This window comes from Schistocerca serialis, chromosome 1 (genome assembly GCF_023864345.2).
Source record: "Schistocerca serialis cubense isolate TAMUIC-IGC-003099 chromosome 1, iqSchSeri2.2, whole genome shotgun sequence".
Taxonomy (NCBI): domain Eukaryota; kingdom Metazoa; phylum Arthropoda; class Insecta; order Orthoptera; family Acrididae; genus Schistocerca; species Schistocerca serialis.
The window spans coordinates 731623724-731643305 of record NC_064638.1 but is presented as its reverse complement, the minus strand read 5'-3'; the positions used below and the strand labels follow the sequence as shown (position 1 = coordinate 731643305).

At 39.4% G+C, this 19582-nt stretch overlaps 1 protein-coding gene across 1 annotated transcript in view; it reads right to left on the bottom strand.

Annotated features, from left to right (window-relative positions):
* Positions 1–1974: 1974 nt before the first annotated feature.
* LOC126481641 (probable peptidyl-tRNA hydrolase 2) overlaps positions 1975–19582 on the bottom strand; it is a 54224-nt gene continuing 36616 nt past the window's right edge. Inside the window, exons 3-4 of the mRNA XM_050105546.1 lie at positions 13330–13415; positions 1975–3366 (exon numbers count right to left, since the gene is read on the bottom strand). Coding sequence (XP_049961503.1) covers positions 3162–3366; positions 13330–13415 — 291 coding nt within the window. The 3' untranslated portion in view covers positions 1975–3161. The remainder of the gene's footprint in view (positions 3367–13329; positions 13416–19582) is intronic.

The window sequence follows — 19582 nt, the reverse complement described above, 5'->3', positions numbered from 1 at the left end:
ACTTTTGCAGCAGGAATCTAAAGAATGCATGCTACATAGCTGTGAAAAATGTACTGGGCCACAAGCTGTAGCATCTGCAGTCGCCAGCTATTTCATAGAGCATGATGCACAGGAAATTATTGTGCATAAGCAATGGATCCATACTGATTCGGACATTCGCGACATGAAGCAAATGACAGTAGATGAATTTACTGAAGAAGTAGCAACAAAATTTTTGAGCCTATCATCATCAAACATCAATGTGACATCTTAAAGGAACACAAGCTTATTATCCAACTGGATTTTGCTGAAAATTACTCATTCACTATTCATGACTCAGTACAAGGTTAGCACTGAGAAAATTAGTCAAGCAACAATCCATCCATTTGTTGTTTATTTTCTCTGAAATCAGAAGATGGAGTCAATGAATTTTTGCATTGTCAGTGACTGTCTGCGACATGACAAGTACTGTGCATGTTTTCACTAAGAAGTTGATTACGTATGTAAAAACACAGTTTGCTCAGGTATCCCACACCCCTTGTTTCAGTGATGTCTGCAGTACACAATACAAAAATTTTCTCATTTTGTGCTGTCACAAAAGAAACTTCTGAATGATGGCAGAATGGATTTATTTATTTATTTAATTTTTTTGGGTTAAAAGTCATGCAAAGTCACTTTGCGATGGAAGTGGAGGTAAAGCAAAGTGATTAGCAATGAGAACATGCTTGCAACAGCAAAGTAATAGGCAGATTCAGCTGGCTAGGTATGTGTTTTGCTGCTGCACTGAGAGCATTAATGGCATTAAATATGTTTTCAATCGCAAAGAAGAAATTGAATAAGCCTCGAAAAAAATTAAAAAATATAAAAAAATTAAACCCACTTTTGTTATAGTTTTTGAATTCATCTGTCTCAACCTCCCTTCCTACTTAGAAGCACTTTTCATTACCTTCCCCAATGAGTACTAAATAACTGTAGAACATAATAATAATATGTCAGATTTAGTTTGACTACCTGCAGAATATGAGCATATTGTCAAAGCACCTTCACACAATGTCATTGTTTTTAGAGCCTTACATACTCTTGTGCTGCAAAACCAAATCTACTTTTCTTGGTGGTTCATATGGTGGGTCTTTAGAATTAAAACGTTTAAAAGCGCTTGGGGAGGGGGAGGGAGTTTTTACAAAAACTGTCAACTTCGAATTGAATGGAATTATATATTCAAAGAACTTGTATCGGTAATTTATGACATGCGAAGTTTATCCCACAATTACTTCCACAGATATAAAAATCTAAACTTGACATTTTTCTCAAGCATCTATTTTTTCACCCAACTTTGCCTCAAATTATCCCTATTGAAACTGCTTATGAAATCTTATTATTTCAATTAAGAGAATGCAAAACATTGTGCAAGATGGCGGAGTTGTTTTTGAGGAAAATGTAGCCAGAGATGATACGCCTCAAAGTCTCCGAATACTCAGCGGGCGCACTCACTTCCGACGGCTGCGCTATGGGATTAAACAAATGACAATATCTTCAAGTACCAGAATAGATGCTTTTGACACTTTACCAATGTTTACTGGGAACATGAGTGAATGTTCGCATACACTTTTATCAAAATCCATGAGAGTTATGTGGGAATCTGTGGACCACTTGACAGGGAATGACATAATACTCACACAAGTATACAGAGGAAACAATAGTTGTATGCATAACTTTTGCCTTTCCAGTCCGCATCATTTTAAGTAGCAGATAAGAAATGAGTAAAACTATAGGCACAGATTTATTCTCTGTGTGGATTTATACTGGATATGAACAATAAGCTACATATTTATTTTGTGTTATTCTAATTTTTATTGAATGTCATTCTCAATCTACAACAGAAATTTCCAGTGACACGAAGTAGTAAAAATCACCCAATTTTCTGTATGTTTGTGAGTCCACTAGTAAGACTTACATTCTTGCATGACAGGAGAGACACAGTATAAAAACTCAAAATTCTGCTAAAGAAGTAGGTGTTTATTGTTAATTAATGTAATTAACTCCTACACATCTGTGCAAAGAGTTTACTGAGGTACAAAGTCAGCATGCTAATGCTTTATAAGACTTGCCTAAACAACATAAAACAACAGTAAAACCTTGTAAAAATAAAACTGTTCAAATGCCATGATCGAAACTGTAGTATCCATTAACTTCACTAAATGAGGGAAAACCTTTTATACATAAATATGACCATCTCACATCACTGATACAGGTTTCATAAAATATGGCTAATGTCTTCTTGCTTTAACAACAGAGTACTACATGATATGCTTGTGCTGCCTTTTATACCACTCTGTTACTATATCACTGGCATTAAATACTTAACATTCAACACTATCTGATAGCACCTTGGCAGCATCTTTTTCATATACAATTCAGTATAGACAAATACAAATAACAGTGAGGATCTGTGTTTGCTTATTCTTGAATTCATAGTGTAACAAACACAAACCACTCAACATCAGTCATGGAAAACTACCTCTATAAGCACAAATAAGATAACAAAGCAACAGAAGTCCTCGCATTTAACTTTTAGCTTTTGTTTTTCCTCCCTGTGCTTCATTTCTTTGTCTTGTAATCACAGAGCTTAACACATAACATAGTCTTTGTAGAACCAACATTATGGATTAAATATTAAGTTACAAGTTTATATACAAGTATTAAACAGCTACTTCAACCAAATTCTCTCAGGTCTGTATGGACAATGACATTTGGCAGTTCAATATCAAAATATAATATTGCACAAGTAATAGGTTACGCCTATACTTCATTTGGTCATGCTGAAATGCTTATCAACTGAAGCAACCTGACAACAGTTCAAGAGAAACAATGTACATTTTAAACACTTGAGTGTACATAAAATCTTGTCACTGAAATAATTTGAAACAAATACGCAAAATCAAGAACTGTTTTGCAATAAACCTACAGTATGTTGTAACTACTCACTGCAATAAGCAATTTCGTTGTGCATTTCTTGGCATGTATTACACTATCTGTAAAACAAGCAGAGAGAAAAAAGATCTCATTTAAAAAAAAAAAAATTGTTAGTACATAATTTATGTATACAATTTCTATGGACACAAGCACTGCAATAACAAAGCTGTTTTAAAGTGTTTTTCGCCAATATGGTAGCATTTTTTCCCCTATTGCAACAGGGCTAGTTCTCCGGTAACATTATTAACTTGAGTTTCTTTGCCAAAAATTGCTAATACAGTTGTTGAACCAGACTGTACTTCAGTAAGACCAGCATCTGTAATACAGTGTGCTGGAAGTTTGTTCACCTCAGCCTCTTTTTCTAGCAACTTCAGGTGCTGGTAGTTAAGACCCTTAAGGACGACCATTTTTCCACTGGAAAAAAATAGAAAGATAAAACAGAGACTGTGATATAACGCTGTAAGCGTGAAACAAAAAGACTATTTATAGAACTATGCTTAAAAGAAAATCTGCAGACAACTAGTATTAAGTGTGAAGAGCTTCTCATCGCATTGGAGTAAGCTTCACCTGCAAAGTACTTAAACACAATTTTAAAAACACACCAATATTAAGTGCATGAAGCATCAGTTGTCTTAGCAGACGTAGACTTGGCCTGCCAGGGACACAGTGACCATTGTAAATAACATACAGGTAAAACAAGCTTAAGTCACACAAAATTTGATTTTACAACCAGTTTCGTCTGTCACACACTAGCACCATCAGATAATCATTACCTTAGTAGGCGAGTGAAAGTACCATTCACTACTACAGTCAAAGCCAAAGTAGTTTAACACTACACATCTACATCTACATGACTACTCTGCAATTCACATTTAACTGCTTGGCAGAGGGTTCATCGAACCACAATCATACTATCTCTCGACCATTCCACTCCCGAACAGCGCGCGGGAAAAACGAACACCTAAACCTTTCTGTTCAAGCTCTGATTTCTCTTATTTTATTTTGATTATCATTCCTACCTATGTAGGTTGGGCTCAACAAAATATTTTCGCATTCAGAAGAGAAAGTTGATGACTGAAACTTCGTAAACAGATATCGCCGCGCCGAAAAACGTCTCTGCTTTAATTACTTCCATCCCAACTCACGTATAATATCCGCCACACTCTCTCCCCTATTACGTGATAACACAAAACGAGCTGCCCTTCTCTGCACCCCCTCGATGTCCTCCGTCAATCCCACCTGGTAAGGATCCCACACCGCGCAGCAGTATTCTAACAGAGGACGAACGAGTGTAGTGTAAGCTGTCTCTTTAGTGGACTTGTTGCATCTTCTAAGTGTCCTGCCAACGAAACGCAACCTTTGGCTCGCCTTCCTCACAATATTATCTATGTGGTCTTTCCAACTGAAGTTGTTCGTAATTTTAACACCCAGGTACTTAGTTGAATTGACAGCCTTGATAATTGTACTATTTATCGTTAATCGAATTCCAACGGATTTCTTTTGGAACTCATGTGGATCACCTCACACTTTTCGTTATTTAGCGTCAACTGCCACCTGCCACACCATACAGCAATCTTTTCTAAACCGCTTTGCAACTGATACTGGTCTTCGGATGACCTTACTAGACGGTAAATTACAGCATCATATGCGAACAACCCAAGAGAACTGCTCAGATTGTCACCCAGGTCATTTATATAGATCAGGAACAGCAGAGGTCCCAAAATGCTTCCCTGGGGAACACTTGATATCACTTCAGTTTTACTTGATGATTTGCCGTCTATTACTACGAACTGCGACCTTCCTGACAGAAAATCACGAATCCAGTCGCACAACTGAGACGATACCCCATAGGCCCGCAGCTTGATTAGAAGTCGCTTGTGAGGAACGATGTCAAAAGCTTTCCGAAAATCTAGAAATACGGAATCAACTTGAGATCCCCCTGTCGATAGCGGCCATTACTTCGTGCGAATAAAGAACTAGCTGCATTGCACAAGTACGATGTTTTCTGAAACCATGCTGATTACGTATCAATAGATCGTTCCCTTCGAGGTGATTCATAATGTTTCAATACAGTATATGCTCCAAAACCTACTGCAAACCGACGTCAATGATATAGGTCTGTAGTTCGATGGATTACTCCTACTACCCTTCTTAAACACTGGTGTGACCTGCGCAATTTTCCAATCTGTAGGTACAGATCTATCGGTGAGCGAGTGGTTGTATATGATTGCTAAATAGGGAGCTATTGTATCTGCGTAATCTGAAAGGAACCTAATCGGTATACAATCTGGACCTGAAGACTTGCCCGTATCAAGCGATTTGAGTTGCTTCTCAACCCCTAAGGTATCTACTTCTAAGAAACTCATGCCAGCAGCTGTTCGTGTTTCAAATTCTGTAATATTCCATTCGTCTTCCCTGGTGAAGGAATTTCGGAAAACTGCATTCAATAACTCCGCTTTAGCGGCACAGTCGTCGGCACTGCGCAGCAAAGGTATTGACTGCGACTTGCCGCTTGTGTACTTTACATACGACCAGAATTTCTTCGGATTTTCTACCAAATTTCGAGACAATGTTTCGTTGTGGAACCTATTAAAGGCATCTCGCATTGAAGTCCATGCCAAATTTTGCGCATCTGTAAATTTTAGCCAATCTTTGGGATTTTGTGTTCTTCTGAACTTCGCATGCTTTTTCTGTTGCCTCTGCAACAGCGTTCGGACCTGTTTTGTGTACCATGGGGGATCAGTTCCATCTCTTACCAATTTATGAGGTATGAATCTTTCAATTGCTGTTGCTACTATATCTTTGAATTTGAGCCACATCTCGTCTACATTTGCATAGTCAGTTCGGAAGGAATGGAGATTGTCTCTTAGGAAGGCTTCTAGTGACACTTTATCCACTTTTTTAAATAAAATTATTTTGCGTTTGTTTCTAGTGGATTTGGAAGAAACGGTATTGAGCCTAGCTACGACCTTGTGATCACTAATCCCTGTATCAGTTTTGATGCTTTCTATCAGCTCTGGATTGTTTGTGGCTAAGAGGTCAAGTGTGTTTTCCCAACCATTTACAATTCGCGTGGGTTCGTGGACTAACTGCTCGAAATAATTTTCGGAGAAAGCATTTAGGACAATCTCGGAAGATGTTTTCTGCCTACCACCGGTTTTGAACAAGTATTTTTGCCAACATATCGAGGGAAGGTTGAAGACCCCACTAACTATAACCGTATGAGTGGGGTATTTATTTGTTACGAGACTCAAATTTTCTCTGAACTGTTCAGCAACTGTATCATCGGAGTCTGGGGGTCGGTAGAAGGAGCCAATTATTAACTTAGTTCGGCTGTCAAGTATAACCTCCACCCATACCAACTCGCACGGAGTATCTACTTCGACTTCACTACAAGATAAACCACTACTGACAGACACAAACACTTCACCACCAATTCTGCCTAATCTATCTTTCCTGAACACCGTCCGAGACTTCGTAAAAATTTCTGCAGAACTTATTTCAGGCTTTAGCCAGCTTTCTGTACCTATAACGATTTCAGCTTCTGTGCTTTCTATTAGCGCTTGAAGCTCAGGGACTTTCCCAGCACAACTACAACAATTTACAACTACAATTCCGACTGTTCCTTGATCCAAGCACGTCCTGTATTTGCCAGGCACCCTTTGAGATTGCAGCCCACCCCGTACTTTCCCGAGGCCTTCTAACCTAAAAAACCGCCCAGTCCACGCCACACAGTCTTCGGTACCCGTGTAGCCGCCAGCTGAGTATAGTGAACTCCTGACCTATTCAGTGGAACCCAAAGCCCCACCACCCTATGGCGCAAGTCAAGGAATTTGCAGCCAACATGGTCGCAAAACCGTCTGAGCCTCTGATTCAGACCCTCCACCCGGCTCTGCACCAAAGGTCCGCAGTTGGTTCTGTCAATGATGCTGCAGATGGTGAGCTCTGCCTTCATCTCGTAAGCAAGACCCGCAGCCTTCACCAAATCAGATAGCCGCTGAAATCCAGAGAGAATTTTCTCAGATCCAAAGCGACACACTACTGACATGTGCCACCACCTGCAGCTGGCTGCACCCTGTGCTCTTCATGGCATCCGGAAGGACCCTTTCCACATCAGGAATGACTCCACTCAGAATGCACACGGAGTGCACACTGGATTTCTTCCCCTCCTTAGCCGCCATATCCCTAAGGGGCCCCATTACGTGCCTAACATTGGAGCTCCCAACTACCAATAAGCCCATCCTCTGTGATTGCCTAGACCTTGAAGACTTAGAATCATCCTCTGAAACAGGGCAGGCAGCTGCATCTGGCTCAGCCAGAGACAGTGCCCGAAACCTGTTTGTCAGACGCACCGGGGAGGCTTCCTGGTCAGCCTCTGGAGACGTCTTTCGCTGCCTGCCATGCCTTGGAACGACCTCCCAATCAATCACAGGCGAGGGCTCAGCCCCACTGCAGGCAGCAACCGGGGCAACCACAGCGGCAGACCGATCTGGGGACAGACGGGATGAGGTTGAAATCCCCGTGATACCTAAGTCCGGCTCCCCACAGTGGTGCCCATTGGCAACAGCCTCAAGCTGCGCGACCGTAGTCAGCGCCGCTTGCAGCTGTGAGCGAAGGGATGCCAACTCAGCCCTCATCCGAACACAGCAATCACAGTCCCTGTCCATTCTAATCGACGTTGAACAACAGTTACTGAAACACGAGTCCGTGCCTAGATAACACAAGGGAAACACGCAAAGAATGTATTAACTAACCTGTACAAATGCCTAACGACTGTGCTACAATCTGCATGAATTTACGATTACAGTAGCTAAAACTCGACATTACACCTCCTATACGAAACTCACACGCAATTTAAGTAAGAATCTACGAAGTAAACACTACAGCGCGATGCTACAACTCTCAAATACTATAATACGCCTGAAATTTATGACTTAAACAATGCAAGTACCCAAAAACACGCAAAGAAATTAAGAATTAAACTATGTAACAAATAAGTAAGCTAGGGGTATACAACTTGCTGCTGCAGCTGCTTATCCAACGGCGGCAGGAAGCACACAACTTGGATGTAAGAGAGTGTGTGTTATGCCAAGCAAACTGCTATATATTTTTGGAATGAGGAAGAGAGAAGAAACCAAAAGGGTTAATAAAAACAAAGTAATCTGGAAAGTTCTCAATTTTTAGCCTTTATCTTCTACAATAAATAATAACATCTGACAATGTTACAATACAATTATGATTCCACACTACTTTGTGTTTGATTGTGAAAATGGGCAGTACTTTTAAGCCCCTAACATGCTGTCCCCAGGGCAATGATCATCTGGTAACACTTGCACCTGAGGGTGCAACCAGTCATAGAACTAAGCTGTGTGTAAGTTGTGTTATTTGTATAGCAGTCATTAACTAATATGCAGGTACCTCACCTTCCTGAGCTTGAATAAAGGAAACTTCAACCACTTTAACTCAAGTTAAACTATTTTAAGAAAAAAATCCATGTCACGACTTGTACTGAAAAACTGAATGTGTCTTCAATCTCATTTCCCGTAACTTTTTTCCCATTTAATAAACATAAGGGTTAAATACACTCTGTTTGAGAACTCTCTATTAGTATTACAGAAATAAATGTTTCTAGGGAAACTGCAAAAAGTATATTACTACTACTACTACTACTGATAATAATAATAATAATAGCTATCTGCATGCGTTTGATACCTGGTAAAATGCTGTAAGAGGTAAACAGAAATAAAATACCTAACATAATAATCAACTATGTAGGAAAAGATACATTGCTATTCACATGAAGAAGGCACATTTAAGTTGTGAACAGACACACTTCAAAGCCACAACCTTCATCAGCAAAAGAGAAACACACACCATTCATATACACAGGCAAGCACACCTCATGCACATATGACTGTCAACTCTGGCAACTCGTGCCAGAATGCAACTGTCACGTGGGATGGAAGCGGCAATCTGGAGGGGGTGGGAAAGGGATAGTAGTGTACAGGTGGAGGGAGAGAGAGGAACGCTGTCTGAGTGCGCAGGAACTAGAATGACAACAGGTGCAGCGTCAGAAGGTTGTGGGCAAGGTGGTGGAGAAAAATGGAGCAAAAAAGGAGAGGAGCGGGGAAAGACGGGTGGGTGTATTGGCAGAGGGCAACCAACAAAGAGATTGGGAGACAAGAATGGCAAGATGATAGGACAGATAGGGTGGAAACTGTTGGGTGAAGGGTGTGTGGATGGTATGTTACCAAAGGTCGAGCTGGATAATTACAGGAGTGGAGAAAGTATTGTAAAGATAACTCCCAACTGTGCAGTTTAGAAAGCCAGAAGTGGACGGGTGGATCCACATGGCATGAGTAGTGATGCAGCCACTGAAATCAAGCATGTTATGTTCAGCTGTGTGATGTGCCACAGGGTGGTCTACTTTGCTCTTGGCCATAGTTTCGCAGTGGCCGTTAATTCTGGTGGACAGCTGGTTGGTAGTCATACAGTCATACCAATATAAACAACTGTGCAATGATTGCAGCAGAGCTGGTAAATGTTATGGCTGCTTTCACAGGTGGCCTGATTCCTGAAGGGGTAGGATAAACCTGTGACAGGACTACAATAGGAAGTGTTGGGTGGGTGGATTGGACAAGTCTTGCACCTGGATCTTCCACAGGGACATGAGCCTTGTGGCAAGGGTCCTGGTCTGGTTCAGGTTCATTGATGATTTTCATCATCTGGACTCAGGACCAAGACACCCTATCTTAATTCCTTCACAACCTCAACACCATCTCTCCCATCCGCTTCACCTGGTCCTCCTCAACTCAGCTTGCCACCTTCCTAGATGTTGACCACCTTCTATCTGATGGCTCCGTCTACACCTTTGTCCACATTAAACCCACCAACCATCAACAGTTCCTGCATTATGACAGTTTCATTCTACCCCATTAGGAGTCAGGCCACCTGTGAAAGCAGCCATAACATTTACCAGCTCTGCTGCAATCACTGCACAGCTGTTTATATCGGAATGACTACCAACCAGCTGTCCAACAGAATTAACGGCCACTGCCAAACTATGGAAAAGAGCAAAGTAGACCACCCTGTGGCACATCACACAGCTGAACATAACATACTTGATTTCAGTAGCTGCCTAACTACTCAAGCCATGTGGATCCTCCCTTCCACCTCCGGCTTTTCTGAACTGTGCAGATGGGAGCTATCTTTACTATGCATTTTCCACTCCTGTAATTATCCATAATGGTAACATGCTGTCCGCACACCCTTCACCCAACAATTTCCACCCTCTGTCCTATCATCTCCTCTCCATTGCCACATTGTCATCTCTCTCTCTCTTTATCTGCCACTCTCTGCCAATGCAGCTGTCCATCTTTCCCCACTCCCCCCCCCCCCCCCCCCCCCCCCGCCCCATAACCTCTGGACGCTGCACCTGTTGCCATTCTAGTCCCTGCACACACTGCCAAAAAGTGTCCCTCTCTTGCCCTCCCCCCCCTCCACCCATCCATACACTACTATCCCATTCTCTTCTCCGCCCCCTCCAGATTGCTGCTTACATCCCATGTGATAAATGCATTCTGACCCGAGCTGCCAGAATGGCTGTCAAAGGCGTGTGAGGTGTGAGTGCTTGCATGTATGAATTATGTGTTTCTATTTTTGCTGTTGAAGGCTGTGGATGACAGCTTTGTGCAAGTATCTTTTAATGGTGCCCATCTGCAACTTACTGCGTCTTCTTTATGGTAAGTAGCAATATATCTTTTTCTACATTGTTGGTATTCGAATGTGGAGTTTCCATTGCTTGATATAATAATCACTGATTTAAGGAAAAAATATGAGTGTGATTATGTAAAAAGAGGAGAGGAAGGATCCAATAATGAAGAAAATAACATACCAACTAATCCAATCACAGGAGCGCGAAAGGCAGATGCAGAATCCACAGATATTACATGAAATATTATACCTTATTGACAAAAGAATGCAATGGAAAGCTTACAGAACAGATTTTAATGCCATACTAAGTGTTAATGACGTGTTACTGTTTAAGAAAATGAGAAAAGGTTCTTCTGAAACTACTGTAATTGGTAGTGGTCTCTGAAAAACCTTTTCACAAAAGAGAAATGAAATCTACCTTTAAATTGGCCCAATACTATCGGGATTTGAAGGATTTTAGTTACGACAAATCAGCAACGGTACATAAAATATCTCTATAATAATCAAAATCTACGAAACAGAAGATCTATCACCAGCTTTCTAGCACCATGTTGCCATAATACCACTAATGAAGACAGGAGCAGATAAATGAGACACTAAGTGAATGATCAGTAGGACATAAAAAATGCACAGGCTCTGCTAGAATAATATGCAGAGGAACAAAACATCTGAGGAGATACTAGAGAAACATTAGCCTTCAAACACAAAGGTACCAGTGTAGAAATTTTGACCCTATGCTTAGTGATGGAGGCAAGAATAAAGAACTGGAATACCCTCACGCCATCCTTTGGGGAAGTCTTCTACGATGTGCATTATGAGGTTCAGAATTCTGAGAACAATTCAGATAAAGAAGTGAAACAAATGGGTGACAATATCTACCAATCTATTAAATACAAGGAAAAAAATCATGACAGACATATCAATATTTAAAATGATTTAAAGTAGGATGGCAGCTTATTAACAAAAACCATGTAATGAAACTGATGGGAACCATACATAAACTCATTAATACTATGTTATCTTTTCAGTGATACTTGCAGATTAATGATGAGGTGAGTTTCAAGGCAGACCATTTTCTGGTCAGCCAAAATGCAGATTTATACAGCCAAGGTCACTGCCAAGTCATCTATCACTGGGGAAAATGTGTTGTACTGTAGGGTGAAAATGTGGAGAAGATCTAACAGCATCACCAAGCTTCATGGCGGCAGCTTGATTTTGTTTCAAGTGATAATTAAAACTATACACCAAGTTCTCATACCATAAAGTCTTAGTGAAACTGTACTCTTATTAGCAGTGTTTACTGACATGGCCACATGCACAAGTAGCAGAAGTACTGTAATGAGCTGAGACTACCATTTGATGCAGACTTGCAGCTGAGCAGAGTTGGATGACAAGAAAGGTGTGTAAAGATGAAAAGAGGATGATAAACAACTTCTACTGACTATGGAAAGCATAGGGGGCAACAACACAAACAGCAATAGCTACTCAAAATTCTGGATAGTGTGGGAATATTAACAATAACACAAATTCATACACAACAGACAATTAGTTAGTGAAAAACAGCTACAAGTAGTAGTATGACAAAGAGAAAAAGAAGCACCACACATGTGGGTAAGGTGACAACATTGACATTTTGTGTCTTCACTGGTTTCAACATGTTGTTGTTGTTGTGGTCTTCAGTCCAGAGACTGGTTTGATGCAGCTCTACATGGTACTCAATACATCTCATTTTCTGGGACTAGATATCAGTCTGAACATACTGATTTAGATTTTCCTAAGTCTCTCCCGTGTTGGGATGTTTTTTTAAAAATAGATGGTACGCAGTTCCTCAATTTTAATTTACTTTGCTACTGTGGGACAGTTAAATGTAACTGCAAGAGTCATAATTGGGAGACAGGCACGTGAGTGGGTGCACAGCGATGAATTATAAAAAAAAGAGAACAACTAGGGAAAAAATTTGATTTGTATGACATCAACGACTGAGAGGTACGATGAATAGAATATTATTTGCTTCAATTGTGATAATGATTTTTCCATCTGCAGCCAATTTTGGGATGTTAAATCCCATTTTCAGGTATATAAAAGATTTTTGTATTTGTTCATGCATAACATACAGCCAGGCCTGTCAGTGCAAAGGTTCTATGTCGCTGCAGCTTAGGCACAAACTGTCTACTGTTGGGCAGCCGCATGTTATTGACACCAGCTATGACAAGAGTCCTTGTTGGTGTCCATAGCATGTGCAGCTGCCAGACAGTGGGCAGTTTCCACCTAAGATGCAGTGACTCGGAGCCTTTGCACTGACTGGACTGAATGTATGTTATGCATGACCATATACAAAATTTTTTTTGTTCTTCTGAAGATTGAATTTTAACGTCCCGAAACTGGCATGGATTGAATAAATCACTATCACAACTGAAACGCATGTTATTCTATTAATTTGAAAATTAATAAATAAAAAAATAAAAAAAATAGAAACATCACTTCCACTTCAAAATAAACATTGATAGTTTTTAATAAATTATATATAGCATTTTTTTAACTGGCTGATAACCATTTGTCAATAAAATGAAATAGTACCAAAATGCAACAACTACTTGACTGTCAAGTATTACAAGTGTAATGACATAAACTAATACCACTTATGAACAAGCCAAATGACATTACCCGTTATCTTCCCAATTAATCAAATCTTCAGCATACTGTGGTGAAGCTGTTAATTTCTGGTAAAGGCCCAATGTTGCATGCCCAACCTGTAACAAACATCAACACTGTCAATAATTACATAGTTTACTTCCAAATTTAACAATGGAAACAGTTGTCAGATTATCTGACAATAGAAACAAGCGAACTGAAGACTAGGTATAATATATGAAGAATTTTTTTTATTCTCAGGAGTCTCAATCAGCAGTGAACTGGTAAAGTATATTTCACACATCCGTAACTTGTGCAAATGATTTTGCCTTGGCCTTCAATATTTCTTAAAACCTAGGAACGAGTACTCATTTAAAAATATGGAACCTAGACGGGAAAGTAATAGTACAGCTTTCACAACTCCAGAAGTTATCAGTAAATCTACACCATTTACTTCACTGATTGTACAAATAACACAGGAAGTACCAAATTCAGTGTACAACCCTTTTAAAACAATGTGTCAGCAAACATTTCTGGTCAGGATGTATGTAATAATGTACGCTCATACCATTTGATAATAAATGCAACTACATAGAGCAACTACAGGAGTTACCTTATTAATAACCAGTAGCCAAATAAATGGATGATGGAGACAATCACTGATAGCTAATGGTTGCTGACTGTAGTAAACAGTCATTTGATGGGAATATAAGGAGTGCCTGGAATCATAACACTGGTTTCTCGAGAAAGTATTATAATCTAAGTGGAAGCTTGCTAGTATAAAGCTACGATCCTACTACTTGCTTCTCACGAATTTCTGAATCCTTCTTAATTATTACGCAGTGTACTGAAATTTGAATTAAAATATTAATGTAAATAATTGCTATACGAAGGATAAGGTGAGCTTTACTGCGGATAGAGTGTAGGTACTCATGTGCTTATCACCATCATGGCTTGTTGGTACACCAAGTCAGGAATAGGTCTATAAATGACTGCCAGCTAACCGTATTGAGCGAAAGTCCTTGATTCATTATATTTCTCAGATTCGAAACTCTCTGGGAGAGGGTTTTGACTGCATGTTCCCAAAATTGTGTATTTCCTGTAGATTTTTTGTTCACTCTTCCCAAATACTCCTGTACTCAAACTTGTTTGTTCATATGAACATAATATTGCGGTCTTTAGAGTTACATTTTTGTGGTATGGAATGCTGTTTGTACTCATCAATTTTTATTTTTACCATAACAATTTTTTCTGAAGGCAAGAGTGTGTGTGTGTGTGTGTGTGTGTGTGTGTGTGTGTGTGTGTGTGTGTGTGTGTGTGTGTGAGGGGGGAAGGGGGGGGGGGGGATGAAAGAACCCCCTATTCATTTTGGCTGGTTCGACCTTCATTACTGTTTCTAACCCACAAATCAATAATATCTGAGCAAAGTATTCACTGTACAGAGCTTGTTCTGAAGGCCAACGAAAAACTCTGTCCTAATTTAAATGAAAATCAGAGAAACATATGTGGGAAAACAATATGTACTTTACGGCCAAGCTGTCTTCTTCAAAACGTGGGCTCTTCTGGTATTTCCTTAAATCTTACATATACTACAAATTGATGTGCACTGTTAGCTGCAACAGGCAGAAGTCTTGCTTTGTTGGTACTGTACATTTTCATGATTTTGACTGAGAAACTCATGCTGCAGTGTAAGAGTTGACACAGAAACAGCTAAGTAAAAAAAATCCATGCACTTCACACGTTTATTTACACATAACAGTCAACTTCCGAAATGTTCCTTTATGTCAAGACCAAGTTTGTAATATTCACATATTTTACTGCTTCTGTTGCTTCTGCATCACCTTTCATTGATTGTATCAATTCCTGTTTGTATTGTGATGTACTGCGAAATTTTGAACATTTGTGCATGCTGCAATAAACTCATGCTGTTATCATTGACTGAAGGCTTAAACTTATTTGTGCTCATCTAAAATTTTTGAGAACGGTAGTCCTATCCTCATTCAAAGACATCATTCTTTAACTTCATTGTATAATTACTTGAGAAACAGATTTTTAAGAATTTTTGAATGCTTATTATTTTTGCAAGTTAACGATGCATGTATTTTGGATAACTTATTTAGATGCAAATCAGCATTTGTGAATCACTGAATCACTGTTACTGCCAAGGAATAGATCACCCCAAATTTCATTGTATATCAACGAGAATAAATGTGTGTTTTAGAGAATTTTCGAAAGTTACCTTTGTCCTGTGCACAATATAATTTCGTAGTAAATTAATGTTTGGAATTTAGTTACTGTAGCAGATATTATAACTAACATATTGTGTTACATCTAATTTTCCCATATAGAAGAGTATGGAGAATATATTTACATTTACTGTAGATTAACTGCAAAAAGTTTTAAGAAACTAGTAATTTTTACCAAAAGATTTCCTTTTCCTACTGCCTTAATAGCAATCTCGTTATGTGTATTTGCTTGAAATCTTATAGGGAATTAGTAATTTTTACCTCAAAAGATTAAAAGATATTCAGCAGGATAAGTTTAAAGTTATTTGCACACTGCCCTGTAATAAGTCTAGTAACGGGGTACTTTTTGCTTGCAAAAAACAAGGTAGAAGATTTTATTTTTTTTCTCGTACATACAGTTGGGACAGGGTGTATACGTGGCCGAGGAAAAAAAATTCCCGGATTTCCTGGTTAAAAATACACTTTCTCCCGGATGAAAACACATTTTTTTCCGTGTTGGAACTGTTAAACTTATCAGTCCTTTCAATGGTAGTGGTTTTATACACCGGCGTAGAATTTCCTGGCACTTTAAAAAACGAAACTCAGGGGAAAAATACGTTTTGGAAAGATGTACAATGCATGTTTTCGTATTGCAAAAGTATAAATTCGAATTCCAAGAAACACCATATGTTACTTTCCGAGGCATTGAAATGGACATTGCGATGCGATTTTGTAAGCCAGTAGTAGCTCATGTCAAGCGATCTCGCCAGCTGATGACAGCGGATATTCAGAGCACAGGACATGTGATGTAGTGAGCCAATAGCAACATCACTGTTAAGAACCACGAATACACAAATAGGAAAAGGTAATGGTTTAAATTAATATACATAGCGTTGCTACTAGAAAAGAAAAGCTTTCACGTATAATATTGGTCTGTAACATTAATAAGCTGCAAGAGAAGCTATGCTGTCACACATAAAGTTGATCTTTTTTGCGCGAGTTACACCTTAAGATGGATCACACAAATGTGCCAGTAAAATTTTTAACAATGACATAAATGTCTGATCTTTTGGGCTCGAAAATATTCTAAATGGTTATCCTCAAAGATCTGATTTTTGAATGAGAGTCAAACGCTCTGTGATTTTAGAAATTCATCGGACATTTGAGCACAGAGTCCATCTTGTGAAATAGGAAATTTACTTTGAAAGTAACATTCTTCAAACAACTATTTGGAACATTTTCCTGCAACCTGTTAGAAATCGATTCGTTTCAGCAGCTAACAGAGAGCGCCAGATAACAGGCGTCGCCACGCTTGCGCAGCTACGATGATGCAGGAAGTCCGTACATTCGTACGTATAAAACATTAAAAGATCTTACATTATGTCATAAAATAAACAAGACATGGGAATTTTGTGAACCATACTAAAATGCATAATTCGGCTTAAAGCTCACATTCGTATGTCCAGATTCAGATGTAAATTTTCTTGGAGTACCAGTACTGTATTATCTCATGTTTAGTTCTTTATTATGGCATAACGCCACACGTGCTAGAAGATGAAAAGGTGAACTTGAAATGCAGCGAACAGTTGAAACTAGCCAATAGTGCTGAATTAAACACTTCGTTTCAAATAAATTGACTGCCTCAGCAGGAAAGATTAATAAAAGTCAAATTTCTTTAACAAACCGACAAAAATAACTTCACTGTTCTGCAAGCCCTTTCAGTAATTATGTGAATGTATTTTAATTCACTTGATAGCTCCCACCCACAGAAATCCGTTTTGTTTTCATTTGATCTGAGAGCAATAAACGAAGAGGAAACAGCAAAATCACTTAACGTAAACACGGGTCATGTGGAGACTACCACCTCCCCCCTACAACTCAGATTGCTCTGTGCATCAGGTCCATATCTACAATATTTTCGAACCGCGGCAATATTAGATAGTGGCACTCCCCTCCCTCGAGCGTTTGAGGTAGGAAGCCAAAAATTAAAAAAAAAAATCAACTTTTCAAAAATATCTTCATTTTGTAGCTCACATCTTTCTGAAGAGTCTGATACATAAAACATATATGTTCGAGGGAACGTAATACACATTATTTGGTCTTAAGTGTGCCGAAGTGCAGTGCCACACCTCTTCACACAGCGTTCTTCCATCGCACGTCTCTGTATTTCGCTCTGTGGAATTCAAACGTGCAAAATTTTGTAAAGGGGCCATCAAACTATATTCAGGCAAGTGGAAATTTAAATGTCCTGTGGTGCCTCTCCTGCTCCCAGTCGGCCGGTTTGACATCCTGTCCCTCTTAAAAAAAAATCTCGCAATTAATACTGGATTGTATTATTTGTAACTGGAAGAACAAGAACTCTTCAGAAAATTTGCAGTCTTTGCTGCCTGTTAGCTAACAACTTGCTGTTTTGTGACATAAAATTAAATATAGGATACATAAAACGAGTAAAAACAAGAGACAAGCAAGACAGTACACATTTCTTCAATCCTTAAGTCCTAGCATTTTTTTTCTCTCTAATCTTGCCACAGCTTTATATGGCGTACTTTCGTTTCTAGGAAAGAATCTATTACCTCATCAAAGTTCGTCAACATTTTGCTACACGGAAAAACGAAATGTCGTTGTCTAATACTAGAAACTCTGTTACAGGCAAAGGTCCCAAGTTCGAGTCTCAGTCTGGCACACAGTTTTAATCTGCCAGGAAGTTTCACCTATAAGATTATGCGAAAGAACTTGATCCCCTTCTAGCAGTAATTTATTGTAGATTGCTTGAGCAAAGAAAGGTACCTAACAACTGGAAAAAAGTGCAGGTCATTCTCGTTTTTAAGATAGGCCGCAGGACAGATCCTGACAATTGCAGACCTATATCACTGACGTCAAACTGTTGTAGAATTGTGAAACATGTTTTATGCTCAAGAATTATGACTTTTTTGGAAAATGAGCATCTCCTCTATAAAAATCAAAATGGACTCCACAAACAGAGATCCTGAGAAACTCAGCTCGCTCTGTTCCACCACGAAATCCACAGCATAGTGGACAACGGCACTCAGGTTGATGCCTTGTTCCTTGATTTCAGTAAGGCATTTGACACCGTCCCATACTGCCGTTTAATGAAAAAAATACGAGCTTATGGAGTATCGGAGCAGACTTGCGATTGGATTCAAGACTTTCTTGCAGATACAAATCAACATGTCGCTCTTAATAGAACAAAATTAACAGATTTAAAGGTAATATCTGGAGTACCATAAGGAAGTGTGATATGACCGTTGCTGTTTACAATATATATAAATGATCTAGTAGAAAGTGTCAGAGGTTCTTCGCAGATGATGCAGTTGTCTATACCAAAGTAGCAATGCCAGAAGATAATAAGAATTTGCAGAACGACCTGCAGAGAATTGATGATGGGTGCGAGCTCTGGCAGTTGACCCTGAATGTAAAAAAATGTAACATATTGCACATACATAGGAAAAGAAATCCGCTACTGTACAGCTACGCTATTGATGACAAACAGCTGGAGACAGTGTTTGCCATATAATATCTGGGCCTAACCATCCAGGGCGACCTTAAGTGTAATGACCATATAAAACAGATAGTGGGGAAAGTAGGCACCAGACTCAGATTCATCGGAAGAATCTTAAGGAAATGAAACTCATCCACAACAGAAGTGGCTTGTAAGACGCTTATTTGACCAATTCTTGAGTACTGTTCCTATATCTGGGATCCCTATCAGGTAGGACCGATAGAGCAAATAGAAAAGATCCAACGAAGAGCAGTGTGTTTCGTCACGGGATCATTTAGCTGGCGAGAGAGCATTACAGAAACAAACTCCACTGGCAGACATTACAAGAGAGGTGTTGTGCATCACGGAGAGAGTTAATATCGAAATTTTGGGACAGCACGTTTCAGAGGACAGTACTTTTCAGGAGGAGTCTGACGACATATTACTTCCTCCCCACATACATCTTGCGGATTGACCACGAGGAGAAAATTCGAGAAATTAGAGTTAATACAGGGGCTTACTGACAATCCTTCTTCCCACACACTATCGCAAATGGAACAGG